General features: G+C 33.7%; 2 protein-coding genes across 2 annotated transcripts in view; one reads left to right on the top strand and one right to left on the bottom strand.

The window, feature by feature from the left end:
• LOC138332618 (phospholipid-transporting ATPase ID-like) overlaps positions 1–8300 on the top strand; it is a 92541-nt gene extending 84241 nt beyond the window's left edge. The window contains exon 25 of the mRNA XM_069280619.1: positions 7–8300. Coding sequence (XP_069136720.1) covers positions 7–597 — 591 coding nt within the window. The 3' untranslated portion in view covers positions 598–8300. The remainder of the gene's footprint in view (positions 1–6) is intronic.
• Positions 8301–10218: 1918 nt separating this feature from the next.
• LOC138333462 (cilia- and flagella-associated protein 53-like) lies at positions 10219–20122 on the bottom strand. The gene is made up of 7 exons (XM_069281844.1): positions 19835–20122; positions 17585–17814; positions 17112–17285; positions 16395–16698; positions 13261–13479; positions 12688–12904; positions 10219–12028 (listed from the first exon to the last, which is right to left on the bottom strand). The coding sequence occupies exons 1-7, from the start codon at positions 19901–19903 to the stop codon at positions 11691–11693; spliced, it is 1551 nt and encodes a 516-aa protein (XP_069137945.1). The 5' UTR covers positions 19904–20122; the 3' UTR covers positions 10219–11690.
• Positions 20123–20147: the final 25 nt, after the last annotated feature.

Raw genomic sequence — 20147 nt, 5'->3', positions numbered from 1 at the left:
TCACAGTGTGCCCTGGACACTTCCTACTGGACAGGCTTTAACCATTTTGTGATATGGGGGAGTATAATCCTCTACTTTTGTTTTATTCTGACCATGTATTCCGAGGTGTTTAACTACACATATATGGGCACGGCCTACCAGGTCTACTCTACTGCTAACTTCTGGCTTTGTCTTCTCCTCACCATCACCATCCTCCTCGTTCCTGTCATTGCATATCGTTTCTACTATCTCGACACCCAGCCCACGCTCAGTGACCGAGCTAGGCTCAAACAGCGTATCTCCAAGTCCAAATCGCGTTCAGGAGACATGGTTATGCGACGTCAGTCCACATTGCGTCGCAGCACAAGATCTTTACGCTCAGGTTATGCCTTTGCCCACCAGCAAGGTTTTGGTGAACTCATTACAAGTGGCTTGAACATGCGGCAGCGCGTTGAACAAAGTGAGGCTAGAAGTAACCCTGTGCAGTTAACTAAAGTTAAACGTATAGACAGTTCTAATAATTCACAAAATGGGAACAGCAACTCGGAAAGTTCGCATGTGAATAACGTGACTGAACATGATCACAACAGGCATGTAGTTTTTAGTGAAAAGCTGTAACAAAACAATCAATTACAGCAGGAAGCTGTGGGCATTGATGGAGAAAAATCTGTGATTTTGTAAATTTTAACTTGATTGTAGTATTATATGGTTCCACATGTATGCTATGCTGTTGATTGTTTTTTTAGAAACAAAATGAACATCGCAATGTTTTGTCTCCTTTAATACTGTACTATGTGTACAAATGTAGATGTATGGATGTTAGATTTTATATGGGTAAAGAGGATCACAGATCATCACTTCAGCCTTCACAACAAACGTACCTGGTACAACACTTGTTTGGGTAACCATAGATACTGCAAACCAACTCTATTTTGCATGCATATTTTTACAAGTTTCGCCTTATTAAAGGTAATTTCAAAACAGATTATCTCTGCAAATTATTAACTTTAATATTGTTAAAAGATATTTCAATTCAGGTTTAGGATCTGCAAAAATCAATATCTGTGATTTTGATTTGAAACTGAAATCGCGAAATTAAGTAGCCAAGAAAAAATTTGGTGTATAGTTTATCTGTATCTTCTTTCTGTATTCCTTGTCCTCTCATCAGATTTCATCTCTAGTGTTTCCATCCGTCCACACTGGATTCATCAGTGGTGACCAATCAACGCCACAAAGGTCATAAGGTCATAGCCATAGTTTCTTCACTACTGCCATGATACATTTTAAGAGTTTAATGTTATAGTATTCATCTGTTAATTCCAAATGTTTTACAATTTCTAAAGAATTTTTAAAGTTGAATGTATCAAGGAATGTTTAATTAATTGGAAAAAAGTAGTTTTGAAATTGTTTGAATTGTGTTTGTTTGATTCCATGGAAACTAACCATAACCTAGCCAAGTTGATTTGTTGTGTTACATCTACAATTATTCATCTCTGTAATGGTATGTCAATTTTGACCTTTTTATCAGCTGAACCATAAAGTTACCTTTTTTTTTGTCTTTTACAATTTCACTGATGAAGAAGTGAACAGGATGAGACATGATTTTACAACATGTATATCAATGAGGTAGCTGTGTTCTTAAAATATCCTGAATCTTTTTATTTCTTTTGACAATTTATATGTTTAACTGTGCCGAGAATAGCTGCTGTAATATATATAACCTGCTTTATACATACAGATTTCTACTTTGATCACTAGTCATAGATATCATATAGTGTTCATATTTCTTTATCATCTAGTAATGCTTTTGTTGCTTTATTTTCTTAGTTAATAGTCGCTTTTTCGTAGAATTGATTGAAATATTATTTCATACTTTGTCCCAAGAAGAAAACAAATTTTGGGAAAAAAATACATAATTGATCTTAAATCTAAAAATGTATCTTTATTTACACAATTCTCTCTAAAAAATTATTAGTTTCAAGTTTTCATTAGATTTAAAAGTATGCATATATATATATACATGTCAAATTGTTTACTATTTCCACTCGTATTTGGATAATGTTTAATAACTCAGTTGCTGAGTTTATTATAATACCAAGTTTTAAAAGTGAATTTTTTAACTAGTTTATCTCCCCATTTTTAGATTTGGGGCTTAAATCTGCCATAAAAGAGTCTTATTTTTATACAAAATATGACATACCGGTATTGTAGGGACCAACATCATAAAGCTCAATAAATATGGATAATTCTAATATTTTACAAATTGATGACAGTTATGTATAAAAATGTGTAAAACAAGACAAATTCTTGATAATAGGAATGCCTAAATCACATTATTTCTCCTAATGCACAAATAATAGCACTGTAGTCTTTCAATCATAGAATAGAGCTGAATTAAGATTGTTCTTGACTTAGTATTTATTGCTTACAATTTTAAAATTGTGTTGAAAATATAATATTATATAGTTTCATTCTAATATAAGAAGGAGTAACAAATCTATTGTTAATGAAAGTAGAATATTTAGGTGTTGAAATACAAATAATTTAGTGAAGATTATAAATATTGAATATTAAATATAGATAAACATTTGCTTCTTTGAAAAATATCTTCTCATTATCTCCTCTTAATAGGAAAACTACATTGTGAAAGTTTTGATTTTGACTCTTGATTTCCGATTGTGAAATTGAAAATATCATTCATTTGTCTTGTTTTAATATAATAGTTTATTGAGGTGTGTGTTAATTGACTTGACCAATAACTGCTCATTATTTATGCTGAATAGGATACAAACATCAGTACTATTGTTTATTTATTACTGTATTTAAGTTGTTTGTCTGGAATTAGATGAAATCTCTTGTGGAACAGTCAGTCCTTCCATTGAATGGAAAATGTTTTAATTTATGTGACATGAAATCTTTTAAAGATTCCCATTATTTTACCTGTTTTACCCTTACCTCTTTATTGTATATAGGATAGTAGAGCTACCCTAGTCTGCCCCATCTTGTCCAATGGTAGCCCTTGTCTATAATCCATCAAATTACCAATCTACTATTCTACCCACAACATGGTAATCAGTACAACTAACGAAGTGTGATTCACTCTCCTCTTTTTCTTACACCTTTTCTGGATTTCTAGAGTGAACCGCGATGTTATGTTATTTGATAAGATCATTTCACATGGCGCCAAGGATACCATAACATTTCCTCTGAGAAAGTTCAGCAGTGAGTGTTGAATTACACAATGGACCAAATTAATTTCATTCGAAGGGATTGAACTTATCCATCAAATATCAATATGTGAGTTTAATGTACTTTAAGCTAGCAAAATGGCTGAAGATCGACCATCTAGTTCTAACATTTCAGATCTAGATCTGTATCCCCTCAATTCCCCTCATGTGGTTATGCAAACTAATTCGATATATTAAATATCAACAATTTTCATTTGTGGGCAAAAAACCTAATACAATGAGTGTAACTTTAGATGTTGTGTTGGAATCATACACTGTTGGACACTGCCATTCAATAGATCTCTCATTGTTTTATTCAGAGCAAGGATCAAACTGTAAAGGAAATACTTTTTATTCTTAAGTTATCTATTTTTTTGTAAAGTAAATCTTCTAAAAAAAAGTTAATAAACCTACCCGTATACGAAAACTCATCTACTTTAGTATCTGAAAGCTTACCAAGATAAACTTACCCTTATATATTACCCAGATTTCCCAAAAGCTGGCCTTGATAAACTTAGCAGTATATGAAAGCTTTTCAAATAAACTTAAAAGTCTATATAAAGAAAGCTAACGTTAGATTAAGTTACCTGTTTATGAAAGCTTTCCAGATTAACTTACCTGCAAAGTCAGTATAAAGAAAGCTTACCCTAGATTAACTTACCTGTTTATGAAAGCTTTCCAGATTAACTTACCTGCAAAGTCAGTATAAAGAAAGCTTACCCTAGATTAACTTACCTGTTTATGAAAGCTTTCCAGATTAACTTATCTGCAAAGTCAGTATAAAGAAAGTTCACCCTAGATTAACTTACCTGTTTATGAAAGCTTTCCAGATTAACTTATCTGCAAAGTCAGTATGAAGAAAGTTCACCCTAGATTAACTTACCTGTTTATGAAAGCTTTCCAGATTAACTCACCTGTAAAAACTATGTAAAGAAAGCTTACCCTAGATAAAATTACCTGTTTATGAAAGCTTTCCAGATTAACTCACCTGTAAAGACTATGTAAAGAAAGCTTACCCTAGATTAACTTACCTGTTTATGAAAGCTTTCCAGATTAACTCACCTGTAAAGACTATGTAAAGAAAGCTTACCCTAGATTAACTTACCTGTTTATGAAAGCTTTCCAGATTAAATTACCTGCAAAGTCAGTATAAAGAAAGCTTACCCTAGATTAACTTACCTGTTTATGAAAGCTTTCCAGATTAACTTACCTGCAAAGTCAGTATAAAGAAAGCTTAACCTAGATTAACTTACCTGTTTATGAAAGCTTTCCAGATTAACTTATCTGCAAAGTCAGTATAAAGAAAGTTCACCCTAGATTAACTTACCTGTTTATGAAAGCTTTCCAGATTAACTTATCTGCAAAGTCAGTATAAAGAAAGTTCACCCTAGATTAACTTACCTGTTTATGAAAGCTTTCCAGATTAACTCACCTGTAAAAACTATGTAAAGAAAGCTTACCCTAGATAAAATTACCTGTTTATGAAAGCTTTCCAGATTAACTCACCTGTAAAGACTATGTAAAGAAAGCTTACCCTAGATTAACTTACCTGTTTATGAAAGCTTTAAATTTCCAGATTAACTTATCTGCAAAGTCAGTATAAAGAAAGCTCACCCTAGATTAACTTACCTGTTTATGAAAGCTTTCCAGATTAACTCACCTGTAAAGACTATGTAAAGAAAGCTTACCCTAGATTAACTTACCTGTTTATGAAAGCTTTAAATTTACAGATTAACTTATCTGCAAAGTCAGTATAAAGAAAGCTCACCCTAGATTAACTTACCTGTTTATGAAAGCTTTCCAGATTAACTCACCTGTAAAGACTATGTAAAGAAAGCTTACCCTAGATAAAGTTACCTGTTTATGAAAGCTTATGAGAGAGATATACCTGTATAACCTGATAAACTTCCATAGCTACTGTAGTGCTACTTAATGGTATAATATGTACTACCTTAATCCAAAGACCAAACCGAATCCAAATTTTGCATGTATATATTCTTATATGTTAATATTATTGGTATGTTATATTAGAAGAGATATCTCCCTTAAAATTACTGATAATGTTTGTTTAAATGGGTGACAGAAGGTATTCTATTATGTATATATGATGGTGACAGAGAGGGGCTTACGGGTATTTTGGACAGGTATAGAAATATTCTATATTTAGGTGAAAGTGAAATCAGTAGAGACAAGGTGAAAATGTAACGAGTTAAAAATATAATTTCCACTCTTGTAAAATCTGTGCAGATGAGCAAGTTTTATATATGATATATATATATGTAGGAAATGCTACAAATATTCATAAGTACCTACAAAATTTCTTAAGATCTTTAACAAATATATATAGATTTTTAAGAAGATATATTGTGCAATCCAGTTTGTAAATAGATAGATGATAATGAAATATAATATCCAGCTCTACACATGTGTTGCTGTAGGAGAGAGAGATTACCTAACATATAACTGTCTGTTTTATTGCGTTTTATGTAATAGCTAGATTTTCCACCATTTCTTTACATTTTGATTTGGAGCAATACAGAATATCTTAAGATGAAATATACATCATATTACTTTTGTTTGTAGAATTTTACTGCAGGGGCTATGTTTCAATAGAAATGGTCATTAAGTTATAAGCCTAACTCTGTAAAAACAGGATTTTGTTGCATATGTTTTGGTGAATAAGGGCTAGAGTTAGTTTTAATTTGGTTCTGTCCGTTACATATTGGATATAGATACCGAATTAGAGCAACTATGTAATCTCTTTTAAAGATGATTGAAATATCGCTAACTTTGATTTTTGTTGGAGACCTCTACTGAGGCTATAATTTTCTCAGATATAGATATAATGCAAAAATTATTCATAAATTGATATTTACATAAACATTTTATTAGATGAAAGATTTTTTTCAGGTTTACTTTCACAGATGATATATAGCTTATATTTAATTATTTCATTTGTTTATAATGATGTTTATTCCATATATAATTTTGATTTTACTGGAAATGTGTTCAGGTATAATCCAACATATCATAGCGTTAAACATACAAAATGTAATTAATATGTACAAATGCTCAGACTTTATTCTGATTGCTTGAGGTACTGCTGTATAGAGTATACATCTTGTTCAATGGTATTGTCATATCTAGAAATGTACAAAGCTTTTATTTAGCTGCCTTAAAACTGTTCTGCTGTATCGTCCTCGACAGATTATTCTGATTCTGTATGTTTTCTACAGTACATAGGACTGGGGAGTTTTAGAATGATTATATGTCAGATTGTTCTTGATTATTGTAGTTTCATATTAAAGCCAACTTTACCAAACTACGTGTATATTTAAAAAAATCTTTTCTCACCTCCTAAATTCTTTTCCTGTCAGAAGAGGTAAATTACATATATATCCCCAAGCCTATAAATTATAATCTGTGGATGATAAAAGCCCTATAACAGTCTGTAATTTAGACTTAATTCCTAGACGTTTTCTGATCACAATGTTAAGATCTATAATTTATCGCTATACACTAGGGATGTTACCATGTGCTCAATATTAATGATAACAGAGAGGACAATTGATTTTTAATGTCTTTTGGTGTTGATTAATGTCTGTAGTAATTAAGTTTGTTATGTTTCGTTACATGTGTCATTGATTGTTACATTAAGATGTACAGATTCACAGACATTCATTTCTTTTGTACAGAGCGTTATTGATATTTTCCTTTTATAAAATATCAATATTTTTCTCACAGAATCGACATTTTTATCTTATGTTCTATTTTACCTGAACAAAAAGATTGGTCTCTTAATATTGAGATTGATTGGAGTTAAAAGGGAAAGAAACTTTTTTTGTGTTTGGAATGATATGAAATTGAAGCTATGTCACAAGCTTATGTGCATTTAGAAGAAAAATGAAATTTTTAAACCTTTGTTTGTCTGAAATTATTTCATGAATCTAATGTTAATTGGAAAACACTTTCTCAGAAATAAGGTAACTATTGTTTATTGGCAAGATAATGATCTAAAAGGAGGTGCCAGCTTATAAGCTTGGTATGGGCCATTTTTGATAAGAAATAACTACCGATAATGGATCAGGGTAGATCAGAAAATTCTTACTAGCTTATACTATGATAAAGGTCAATGATGGATAAAATGATTCAGAAATAAGTCTTTGTATTTTATGCCAGATGTATATGAGATCAGTGATGAAATCACTATTTTCTTATGGCCCTTATAAGGTAAGAAATAATTAGGTCACTAAGGCTGTTTATGGTTCAGATTCATGTGGTTAGAAATAAGGTCATTAAACCCCACATGTTACCTAAGAAATAATGAAGTCACTAGCTTACTGGTCAATGATTATGATCCAAATAAGATGTAATCAGAAATTGTGTCTCTAGTTTGTTACAAACAAGATGCTGTCAGAAAGTAGGTCAGTAACTTGTTATTGACCCAATAAGATAAGAAAATAGGTCACACGCTTGTCATGAACCAGATGAGGTCAGAAAGTAGGTCACTAGTTTGTTATGAGATTTCTTCATCTTAACTACTGATATTGCATTTGATGTATTGAAAGTAACTCCCAAAAAAAACACAAATCATCTGGAATTTTTTCCAATGCTAAATAATTGAATTTGTTATTTCATGACATAGGTATAAAAAAAAAATTCAAAAAAAATGTCACTGAATTAGGAAATAGCATTTCTGTTTTGTAAACTAAAGGCCTATGTCAGATTATGAGGGAATAGCACTGCTGCACGACTACTAACTACAATAATTAGTTAGTTTCCTTAGATCAGACCTGTTTACAAATTACAATAATAACTACACCGGTTATGTATATAGCATACCCATTTAGGGAAATTATTTAATTGTTTTCTTGTTTTTACTATTGATGATTTTTTTTCTCTGTTTAAGAAGTTTGGGGTCAGTTGATGCCCAGAAATGTGTCTATGCATCTGTAGATAGATGTTCCTATTGTTTACTACAGAATTATTATATACTGTTACAGATCAACGGTCCAATGATTCTATATATTATACATATGTGATTATAAAACATTTCTTATGTTAAAAGCAATAAATTATCTATTTTTACCATCACTTATTGTTTTGTTCTCATTTCATCAACTCTTATGCACATCTATATGACTTCATCAAAATAATGGGTCATCCAGCAAGAAGATTTAGAATACATGTATTGAAATATACAGTCTCTAATTTCCAACTATTTGGCTACCGTAAAAACTTGTATAATTTGCGCACCAGTGTAATTTGCGCAGGTACTTTTTAGGGCTGAAAATGCTGAAAAAAATCTACTATCAGTATATTTTGCGCATCAAAAATTTTGGGAAAAAACGATGTCCAGGGAGTCCCAAAATCGTTGTATGAAGGTGACAATTTCAATGCAAAATATTCCCCTAAAATGCTTGACAACTTGCACAAAGAAGTGTTGTATTAAGAAAAAATAACATATTAAAACCGCATCGTGTTTGTTTTCTTTTATTGGCCACCTTAACCTGAAACAAAAATATCTTGCAGATGTCTAAAACATCGGCAGTCCGGTCCGCCGTACTCCGTGCACATGTCAATGTTATGAGATATTACACATGAATAGTAATCAGGAGCATTTAAAAAAGATTTGAATCTATTTGTTTAAAATTGTCACAATAAGTAATTAGTGTGTTTGAGATCATTAACAATCAACAACAATCGGCTAGCCGATACGTATGTTAGCTTGTAACAATCATATATAGCCTTTGTCGAGGAAACTTTCTGCAGCTTACTATCCAAGTCACCATCTTACTTTACATAACTGCATGGTAAACACTGCACACTATTCACTAGTAAGTGAATCTGTTGATGTATCCACTGGTAAGATGAAAATTTTATCTGATTATACGCCTTGCAAGAGGCTAACTTGGCCTGATGTCTGTTATAATTATAAAAAGGCTGTGTGAAGATGTTTTACTAGTATAAATTTCTTTGAAATTGGACCATGAACCAACCTGGTAGGCCTTCATCCACAGGAACAACATCAGAGACTTCTTTAACTATAAATACAAGTGAAAGTCATTTAGATGAAGGTTAACATAATCTATTTTACCAATCTTAGACCCAATACTTGGTGACTCCTGATGACTGTGATATGGCTGCATTCAACTTCTCATCTATGAGTTACTTCTTTTTGCATAATTACTCTCCTTACAGATCAAAATGGGATGGCTTTTGATATCTTGGGATGACTTGATGATAATACATTTGCTGACTTTACGTTAGGTATAACTTGTTGATATTCAATAGTAAATCTTAGATGATTTACTGATCAATATATGGTGACTCAAGGAAGGTTTTGATATTCTGTGTATTTGGGACGACTTATTAATAGTTGGTGACCTTGGGATAACTTGTTGGTATTTGTGACCTTGAGGTAACTTGTTGGTATTTGAGACCTTGGGATAACTTGTTGGTATTTGTGGCCTTGAGATGACTTGTTGGTATTTGGTGACCTTGGGATGAAATTATATTTGGTGACCTTGAGGTGACTTGATGATATTTGATGACCTTGAGATGACTTGTTGGTATTTGTGGCCTTGAGATGACTTGATCATATTTGGTGACCTTGAGGTGACTTGATGATATTTGATGACCTTGAAATGGCTTGTTAATTGTGTGACTCTTAGATGACAAACTGATAATTTTGTGTCTCTGGGGTCGATAATTTGTTTGTCAAATAATTTATTTTTCAACTACCTAGCAGACTTGAATTATTTAGTCAATTAGAGGTACAAGTTTTGTTACTGACCCCGATCAGATGCAGATGAGGTTATTAACATGTGCATTTCCTAGTTTCCTCATCCTATTATCTTATTGGTACATGTATACAGGTACAACAAAAGAACTTTTGATGAACACAGGTTTTTGTTTTCCTTTTTGATAAAATAATCTACAGGGAAAGCCAGACTATATTATCTTAATGCTTTTTACCTTAATTTAAAAACAATATTATATTTTGGATGGAAACATTTTTATTTTTATTTCACAATATATACAGCTATGTACAAATTAATAATAACTTCAGTAAATTATTATTTACATTAATTCACTGTGTCATCTGAGGACAACAATGATGTTTCCATTACAAGGCATTTACAGGGATGTGATGTAAGTGTCTTATTAAAGTGATACCTCCATACAGGTATACATAATGAGTTATAAGCTAAAATATAATGGTTGTACAAAATGAAACAAAAATATTTCATGATGAAAAAATGTTTTAAGGTTGTTATGGATGTTGTCACGAAGTAGCAACTCATCACTTTATAAAACCTTATTTTAAAACAAAATTGTTTTTAAGAACATGAATCCATTTTTCAATATTAGAGGAAAGCTCAAGAATATTTTAGATTCTCTTAAACCCTCTAATCTCTACAGACTATGGACAATGTGTAATAAGAATTCCATTAGATTAGTACTAAATAGGAATATTTATTTAATTTTGTACAATCATTACAATATCACAGACATTACAGGGACATATGTCCCTCAATTTATATATGTATTATATGTAAATGTCATACATCTGTATAACAAAATAAATCGGCCTGAACTTGGAATGCAACAATCTATTGGTACATGTACAATATGGTACCTCTTTATAACCAGACTAATTATGCATGTTCACTCAACCATGTATAAAGTTATTCAATTTTTCATAAATGTTGGCCCAAACTGCTAACTCAAGATGCAGTGAGCCCTGAACATGTCTGGATATAGTTAAACAAGCACTAGCAGTTATTGATAATGTTCATGAGTAAGCTTACCAAAACCTCTCATGTGTAAAAAAAACCTTATTCTATTAAGATGAGCATTAAATAAGACAGACAGGCTAGCTTTTAACAGTATTTAATATTTAGTTTAGTAATAATGAGAGCATGATACTATTGTCTGATCAAAGTCACACTTGGCTGCTCTTTAATTGACATGATTTGACACTATAAATAGAATTTAAATACTTCACCAACAGAACAATTTACTCATTATTTATCAACAGTAAGTAATACAGAAAACTAAAACAAGTTAATTTTAGTTTATTGCCACTAGGTCTCCTGAGATTTAATCCCAACGTTGCACAGTAAATTAATTAATTTATGAAAAGTAAGAAAAATACATGCAACTTACGACTGATAAATTAAAAAAATAAAACAATGTATTTCAGGACATCATATCATTTCGAAGTAATAGCAAAAATAATATTTTAAACCTTAGAAATATTTCTTCTTTATCTGAACCTACTTATACAAAGTAAACTTGTTGTATGTGTGGAAAATGTTTTATAGTTTCTTTTCTCTTACACAAGGTTGAAAGTAAAATAGATAATAAAAACTTTCCACCTTTTTTTAGAAATAATTTCTTTGTTGCAAAAGATCATTCATTAATATTTAAGAATGAAGAACATTTGTTGAATTGAGAACAGATGTGAGATTTGGCCGATCACTGCTTGTTCTGTTGAGCACTGCGAGCTGCCATAGCTCTGCGCATCGGATGAAGTTTATCATATTCAGGACTGTCCAGACAATCCATGAGTCGAGCTTGGTACTCGCGCTCGGCCTGCATACCAAGACGGAATTCCTCCTCCTCACGTTGCAATTCAAGGTCACGGAGATGGTTGTTGTACGCAATTTGTCCTGAGAGGTCCCGTTGATAAGCACGATTTTTATTCCAGTTCTTCTCCATTTTCTCTTGTTCAAGAATCTTATTTTCTTCAATTGTCCGTAGAAGTTCTTGGCGTTCTAATTCAGCTTCTCTCTGTTTCCTATCATTAGCCATTACTGAAAATATCAAGAGGCATTTTATCAAAACTAGGAAAGAACTGTCCAGGATGCAATACAGCCAAACCTGCTTTAGCATTCACCTCTGTATTAAAACCACCTGCTTAATCAGATCATATTATAAGGGTCACAAATTGTCAATTTGAACACAATGTGATCTTTGAATAAAGACCACATGACAATAACGATCATTTGTCTTGGGCCTTTGTGTGGTCTTTATAGACAGGTTTGACTAGTACAATTATGATTATTAATTAAAACACAATTAATACTTATAATGAATGTATATGTTATATTTTGATAAAATATGGGATAGATTGATAAAGCATGAAATATTACCACCATCATAATTTGTAATTCAATATCATTTCACCTCTCATAAAACAGCTATTACCAGTGGATAAAGCATTCATCTGCTGATTAGGCCTTGTTTGATTTTTTCAAAATTGATTTGAAATGTTCTTCGCAAAAATTAGATAAAAACACAAGAAATATCGGTAATAACAAAAAAAATAAGATACAACAAAAAAACATGGAATTTAGAATTAAAAAAACTGCCATCTTACTTTACTTCTTAAGTTTTTACACTGGAATAGTAACTAATGAAGTTCAGAATTTAAGAATTTTAAATGCTAGAAATTTCATCACCCAATACGTACATCTCTCCTGGATTTGCTGAGCTCTAACATTAAGGACATCCTCTAGTAACTTTTTACGAGCTTGTCTCTCCAGTCGCCATTGATCCAAACGTTTCTGCCACATTTTCTCCACCTCCTCATTGATAAGGCGCTCCAGTTCAACTTCCTTCACCTTTTCTTCCTCCATTAAGTTACGTAAATATTCACGATAACGTTTATCCTCCTCTCGTAGCTCTCGCTAAAATATTAAATTATCATGATCAGACAAACATTCAAAAGTCATTGTAAAATGTGATTAATTAAAATTCAATGAAGTTAGATAAAAACACTGTAGAACATAATTACATGTAGTTAATGCTCTTAAAAATTTAATGTATAATTAATATAAACAGTAAGTTTTCAAAATATTAAATCTATAACCTAAAGACAAAAGTTTATGACTAGAATCGGTCTATAATTTCATGCCTGTGGCAGTTTTGATACAATATGCGCGATGAATATAAAATTAGCAAGATAAAGTAAACAAAAAATATCACTGAAGACATATTGTAATTACGGTACATAACATGTAGGAGCTAAATGAATGAACATTACCTTTCTCTGTAGTTGTTCCATGGCCTCATTCCTAGACTCCTCCAGAAGCTGCTCCAGGATCTTGAGGTCAAAGGCCAACTGTTCCTGTTCTGCCTTAGCTTTCTTCTTCATCTTGAGTTTGAGAGACAGATCTAACATGTCACGTGTCTCCTGTTGTAGACGAAGCTTCTCCTCACGATTCCTTTGTTCCTCTAGTTGTCGTAGAGCTGCTTGTTCTCTCTGTAGACAATGCATATTGAAAAACATTATCTTCATTGTCAAATGTCTGATAGTTCTGGGTTTTTTTTAAACACCAAAAAAATACTTGTCCTAGCTGGTGTACATGTATATTGTATACATTTAGCAATTAAACATTACTGGTGGTTAATTGGGTGTTTCCACTGGAATCAGTGACTTCTTAACACCAGCAAAATACTAGACATGCATTCATTGACATTTCTAATTACAGTAATTAATTCAAAGAATTATTTGAATTAGTGAACCACGAAACTTGAAATATGTTCTGTAAAGGAAAACAAAAAATATTGATCAACCTTTTTCCTTCCTCAGAAACTTATTACTTTCTATCAATTCCTTTTCCTCCAAGCCTCTTTAACTACCGAGTAACTGCACTTCCTCCAACCTTATTAACTACCCAGTAACTGCACTTCCTCCAACCTTATTAACTACCCAGTAACTGCACTTCCTCCATCCTTATTAACTACCCAGTAACTGCACTTCCTCCATCCTTGTTAACTACCGAGTAACTGCACTTCCTCCAACACTATTAACTACCCAGTAACTGCACTTCCTCCAACCTTATTAACTATCCAGTAACTACACTTCCTCCAACCTTATTAACTACCCAGTAACTGCACTTCCTCCAACCTTATTAACTACCGAGTAACTGCACTTCCTCCAACCTTATTAACTACCCAGTAACTGCACTTCCTCCATCCTTATTAACTACCCAGTAACTGCACTTCCTCCAACCTTATTAACTACCCAGTAACAACACTTCCTCCAACCCTATTAACTACCCAGTAACTGCACTTCTTCCATCCTTATCAACTATCCAGTAAGTACACTTCCTCCAACCTTATTAACTACCCAGTAACTACACTTCCTCCAACCTTATTAACTACCCAGTAACTACACTTCCTCCAACCTTATTAACTACCCAGTAACTGCACTTCCTCCAACCCTATTAACTACCCAGTAACTGCACTTCTTCCATCCTTATCAACTATCCAGTAAGTACACTTCCTCCAACCTTATTAACTACCCAGTAACTACACTTCCTCCAACCTTATTAACTACCCAATAACTACACTTCCTCAAACCTTATTAACTACCCAGTAACTACACTTCCTCCAACCTTATTAACTACCCAGTAACTGCACTTCCTCCAACCCTATTAACTACCCAGTAACTATACTTCCTCCAACCTTATTAACTATATATACCCAGTAACTGCACTTCTTCCATCCTTATTAACTACCCAGTAACTGCACTTCTTCCATCCTTATTAACTATTAACTACCCAGTAACTACACTTCCTCCAACCTTATTAACTATATATATAACCCAGTAACTGCACTTCCTCCAACCTTATTAACTACCCAGTAACTGCACTTCTTCCATCCTTATTAACTATCCAGTAACTACACTTCCTCCAACCTTATTAACTACCCAGTAACTACACTTCCTCAAACCTTATTAACTACCCAGTAACTACACCTCCTCCAACCTTATTAACTACCCAGTAACTACACTTCCTCCAACACTATTAACTACCCAGTAACTGCACTTCCTCCAACCTTATTAACTATCCATTAACTACACTTCCTCCAACCTTATTAACTACTGAGTAACTGCACTTCCTCCAACCTTATTAACTACCCAGTAACTACACTTCCTCCAACCTTATTAACTACCCAGTAACTACACTTCCTCCAACCTTATTAACTTTATACCCAGTAACTACACTTCTTCCATCCTTATTAAACTTTATACCCAGTAACTACACTTCCTCCAACCTTATTAACTAACCCAGTAACTGCACTTCCTCCAACCTTATTAACTACCCAGTAACTGCACTTCTTCCATCCTTATTAACTATCCAGTAACTACACTTCCTCCAACCTTATTAACTACCCAGTAACTACACTTCCTCAAACCTTATTAACTACCCAGTAACTACACTTCCTCCAACCTTATTAACTACCCAGTAACTGCACTTCCTCCAACACTATTAACTACCCAGTAACTGCACTTCCTCCAACCTTATTAACTATCCAGTAACTACACTTCCTCCAACCTTATTAACTACCGGGTAACTGCACTTCCTCCAACCTTATTAACTACCCAGTAACTACACTTCCTCCAACCCTATTAACTACCCAGTAACTACACTTCCTCCAACCTTATTAACTATATACCCAGTAACTACACTTCTTCCATCCTTATTAACTACCCAGTAACTGCATTTCTTCCAACCTTATTAACTACCCAGTAACTACACTTCTTCCATCCTTATTAATTACCCAGTAACTGCATTTCTTCCAACACTATTAACTACCCAGTAACTACACTTCCTCCAACCTTATTAACTACCCAGTAACTGCACTTCCTCCAACCTTATTAACTACCCAGTAACTGCACTTCTTCCATCCTTATTAACTACCCAGTAACTGCATTTCTTCCAACACTATTAACTACCCAGTAACTACACTTCCTCCAATTCTATTAACTATCCAGTAACTGAACTTCCTCCAACCCTATTAACCACCCAGTAACTACACTTCCTCCAAACCTTGTTAAGTACCCAGTAACTGCACTTCCTCCAATCCTATTAACTATCCAGTAACTGCACTTCCTCCAACCCTATTAAATACCCGGTAACTGCACTTCCTCCAACCTTATTAACTACCCAGTAACTACACTTAATTCCCCCAACCCTATTAACTACCCAGTAACTTAATACACTTCCTCCAAACCTTGTTAACTACCCAGTATCTACACTTCCTCCAAACCTTGTTAACTACCCAGTATCTACACTTCCTCCAAACCTTGTTAACTACCCAGTATCTACACTTCCTCCAAACCTTGTTAACTACCCAGGAACTGCACTTCCTCTAACCCTTAATACTCACCAGTAACTGTGCTTCTTCTTCCTTAAGTCTCAAGGCTGTTTCCTTCTTTTCCTCCAGAGCAGCCATCTGAGTTCTCAGTGTACTCAGTACCTCAATATTTCTCTCATGGGCTGCCTTGGCATCACGTTCCTCCCGATCTGCCTTCTTCAGTCTGTCTTCCTCCCATAGTCTAGCATACATTTTGTCCTCTTCCTTCTTCTCTCTGTCCATCTCTTCCTTGATTCTCAGCTGTTCTAACCTCTCAGCACACACTTCATCTTGTTGCCGTTTGGACAATGTTGACCTTAATTCCTCACACTGGTTTCTGTAACATTTTAATAGATCATAGGTCAAATGCAATAGTTTTTCTCTTTTTGATCAATTTTATCTTTTTTCAATACTTTCTGTTATTTTTTTTATATGTCAAAAAAAATATGTATAACATTTTGATTAAAACAGAAAATGCTTTCATGCAAACTCTGTCTTTTGTCCCATGATATTGTTTATGGTCTTCAATTCTGTGAATTGGATTTTAGATTTTAATCATCAACTTGATCATCAGTTTACAAGTTAGTAAGGGGAATGCTTTTGTGTATGAACTGATGTTTTAAGACTTGACATTAAAATGCATATAATCAAGTATGTTTTCAGTCAAATTAACAGCTCAATAAAAAACAATTAGTCAAATCTGACTAAGAAGGTAGTAAACAAATGATAATTTCTCAATTCTAGAATTACCTGAACTGTTGGTCATATTTCTCTTGTACATATTCCAGACGTTCTGATTCGCGTCTGTCCTTTAAGTATTTAGCACGTTCTCTCATTTTGGCCTGTCTCTCTAATACTGTTTCTTCCTTTTCATCCATTTCTCTTAAGTAAGCAGCTTCCTCTTGTTGTAACATTTGACGCAACCTGACAACAAAGTATTGAATCTGCATTTAAATGGCAGGATCTTACTCATAATTAATGTCATATTGGAAATGTATTATTCTCTCCATAAATTAGCACCTAATGGTTCGATATGTATTAGCACATTGAAAGACAGTGACAGCTAAGCGTAAACATAAATTACATGTATAGTATTGCTCCATAGATCATTCTCTGTGATATAGCCAGTACTTTCAGCGGTACTGTAGCATTTTCTACAGTCCAATATCATCTTCAAATTGGCAATTGAAATGAAAAAAGATTGTTAACTTGAGCAAATTTACCTTTCCCGTCTATCTTGTATATTGAATTGGTTTGCCAACATCAGACCATCAACTCTTCGCATAGCAGTATTGATCTTTATCTTCTTGTCTGTAAATCTTTCCCATTCATTTTTCAGATCATTGAATTCCATGTATTGTGTATTTTTCTTATATTCTTGAAGCATTTCTTCCTTCTTCCTCCTTTCAAGGATAAGGTGCTCTGGGGGGCGGACATTTGGTGGCCTTGCTCGCTAAAAAGGAAAATTAATATAATGTGATATGCATTTAATTGTTAGTTTAAAATCACAAGAGGTTTAATTTCTCTTTAATTCACTCCATATGATATATGTTAGCATGTAGAACAATTTTTGGTTGATTTTAAGTTTTTAACCCAAAACAATATCATGTTCTGTTGTTGAATTACTCCCAACTAAATACCAATGATTGCATTAAAAGAGTAAAAAAAATCTGATCTGACGAAAAGTGTGTATGTGAGCCCTGAACAGTGAACAATAGCTATATGCTTGGTTAATAGAGTTACCTGTGCAATGGTGTATGACCCATTCAAGAACTATTACATGACACTACATGTACATTCAATTGTTCTCCTTTTTAAGCATTTGCCCAATAGTTTGACATACATCCCATATTTGGGTATTCTCTTGTCAAGTATCCACCTCACAGGCACCACATGTGTAACAGGAGGGAGTAACTGTAGCAGCCAGGCCAGGGTTCGAACACAGGACAGTCAAATAACAGCCAGATGCTCTACCGATTTAGCTACCTGGTCACCGATGATTAATCCAGTCCAGTCCTGCTACATTCCTTCCTCCTTTATTTAAGTCATTGCCTTTGAAGGCACAAGAACTCACAAGTTGACATATATAAATACCCTGCTAAGCATGCTTCCATAACACTTGTAACAGGCAATTTTGTAATAGGAAAGGAGAAAATGTAACAACCAGACTGGGATTTGAAACCTGGACCTCTGAATACTAGCCACATGCTCTACTGGACCTAGCAGACGACCAGTTTTCGCTGAGCACCAATTCTCGCCATTGGATCTGTATCTGTACGATTTCCACACAAATATAGTCAATAAAGCCTTCTTCTGATAGAAGTCACACTACCATGCGGATTTCCACAAAAATTGTCTCAAAATTTGTCTGTGATCATACAAGTACATATGCGATGGCAAGAATTGGTACTCGACGAGAACAAGTCGCTTGCCAGTACAGATTGAGCTAACTGAACATTGATGATACATCCAGTCCATTTCCTCAATACATGTAATATTAATATGACTGAAGGCAAGGCCTTAAAGGGCGCAGCCAGATGTTTCAGTAAACTATTAATTATGCAATGTTGAAAAGTCCAATGTATGGAAATAATGGAGCCGAATTTTCTGTTTATTTTTTAATTCATATATTCACACTCTATCCTTGTCCCCTAACCCCTATTTGAGAAGGAAATCCATATTTTATTTCCGTAACAGATATTCCATTTTTAGTCAGCTGATTATATTGAAAGTGGTCTATCACTTGAACGCTTGCAATTCAAATTTTCCGCAAAAACAAACGTATCGGAATATCTCTTACTAAACCCATTGAATTACACTGCAGGGGAAGTCACTCTAATCGCTCTTCACTAGGACGTTGCTTTCAATGTCACAAGTCAGAAAGCACCGGTAATTTGGGATTGAAATAATACGTTCGACTATACAGACATTGTTTATATGCTTTAGCATGGTATGTGTGTGATTATGGATTATCGGAGGACTGATGCGTGACTATGACTCTAGGAAAAAAGGTATACTATTGTGAAAAAATTACTTTAATCAAGTTGGGGGTAAAAATTCCAATATGGCAACTGTCGTCCCTTTCTCTGTTTTATAGTAAATATCCCGATTTTTAAAATGATTTTTCAAATCTCGTATTTTTCGAAAATAAATCACATGACTGTCAATATATACTCACCAGTCCATCCACCAAGTACAAAAAAAACAACGTATGACAACATCTATTTTTATTGAGTTGGCCCCCTGTGCCATAGCTCACCAATGACTAGGTAGATACCTAAATTAGTAGAGCATTCAGCTACAGTACAGTAGTGTTCCGAGGTACTGGGTTTGAACCTCGGTTTTCTCATATTCATGATGTACAACTGTACGGTTACAGTGCCAGAAATTGACACAGTTCAACATGCAAATATACTGCCTATCAAAAAATTTCGTTAGTTCTGTTGTCAACATAGAAAACATTGTACACTTACGATAGCGACGGAGTGTGGGGTGGGTCCTGTAAACTCCCGGGTCCTTCGGGTTCTCTGTGTGACCATCATCTTGGAACGTTGCAGTTAGGATAAGACTTATTAAATTAATTTATGACGTTTGTGTGCTCTCTTTGTTCTGTCGAAGTTATCCTCTGGTCTTAATCTTCGACGGAATGGACCAGAAATCTCTGTTATTTCGGCCTACCGTTGTTTACTTATTAAAGCTCTGTCAATCCATTTTGCCCCAAAGTATTTACGTTTCGAAGCTGTGACGTCACGTTGTCAGGAAGTGAGTCCCGAGACTTTTAACGAG

The sequence above is a fragment of the Argopecten irradians genome, chromosome 10 (assembly GCF_041381155.1).
Source record: "Argopecten irradians isolate NY chromosome 10, Ai_NY, whole genome shotgun sequence".
Taxonomy (NCBI): domain Eukaryota; kingdom Metazoa; phylum Mollusca; class Bivalvia; order Pectinida; family Pectinidae; genus Argopecten; species Argopecten irradians.
This window is presented reverse-complemented; position numbering and strand designations above follow the sequence as displayed.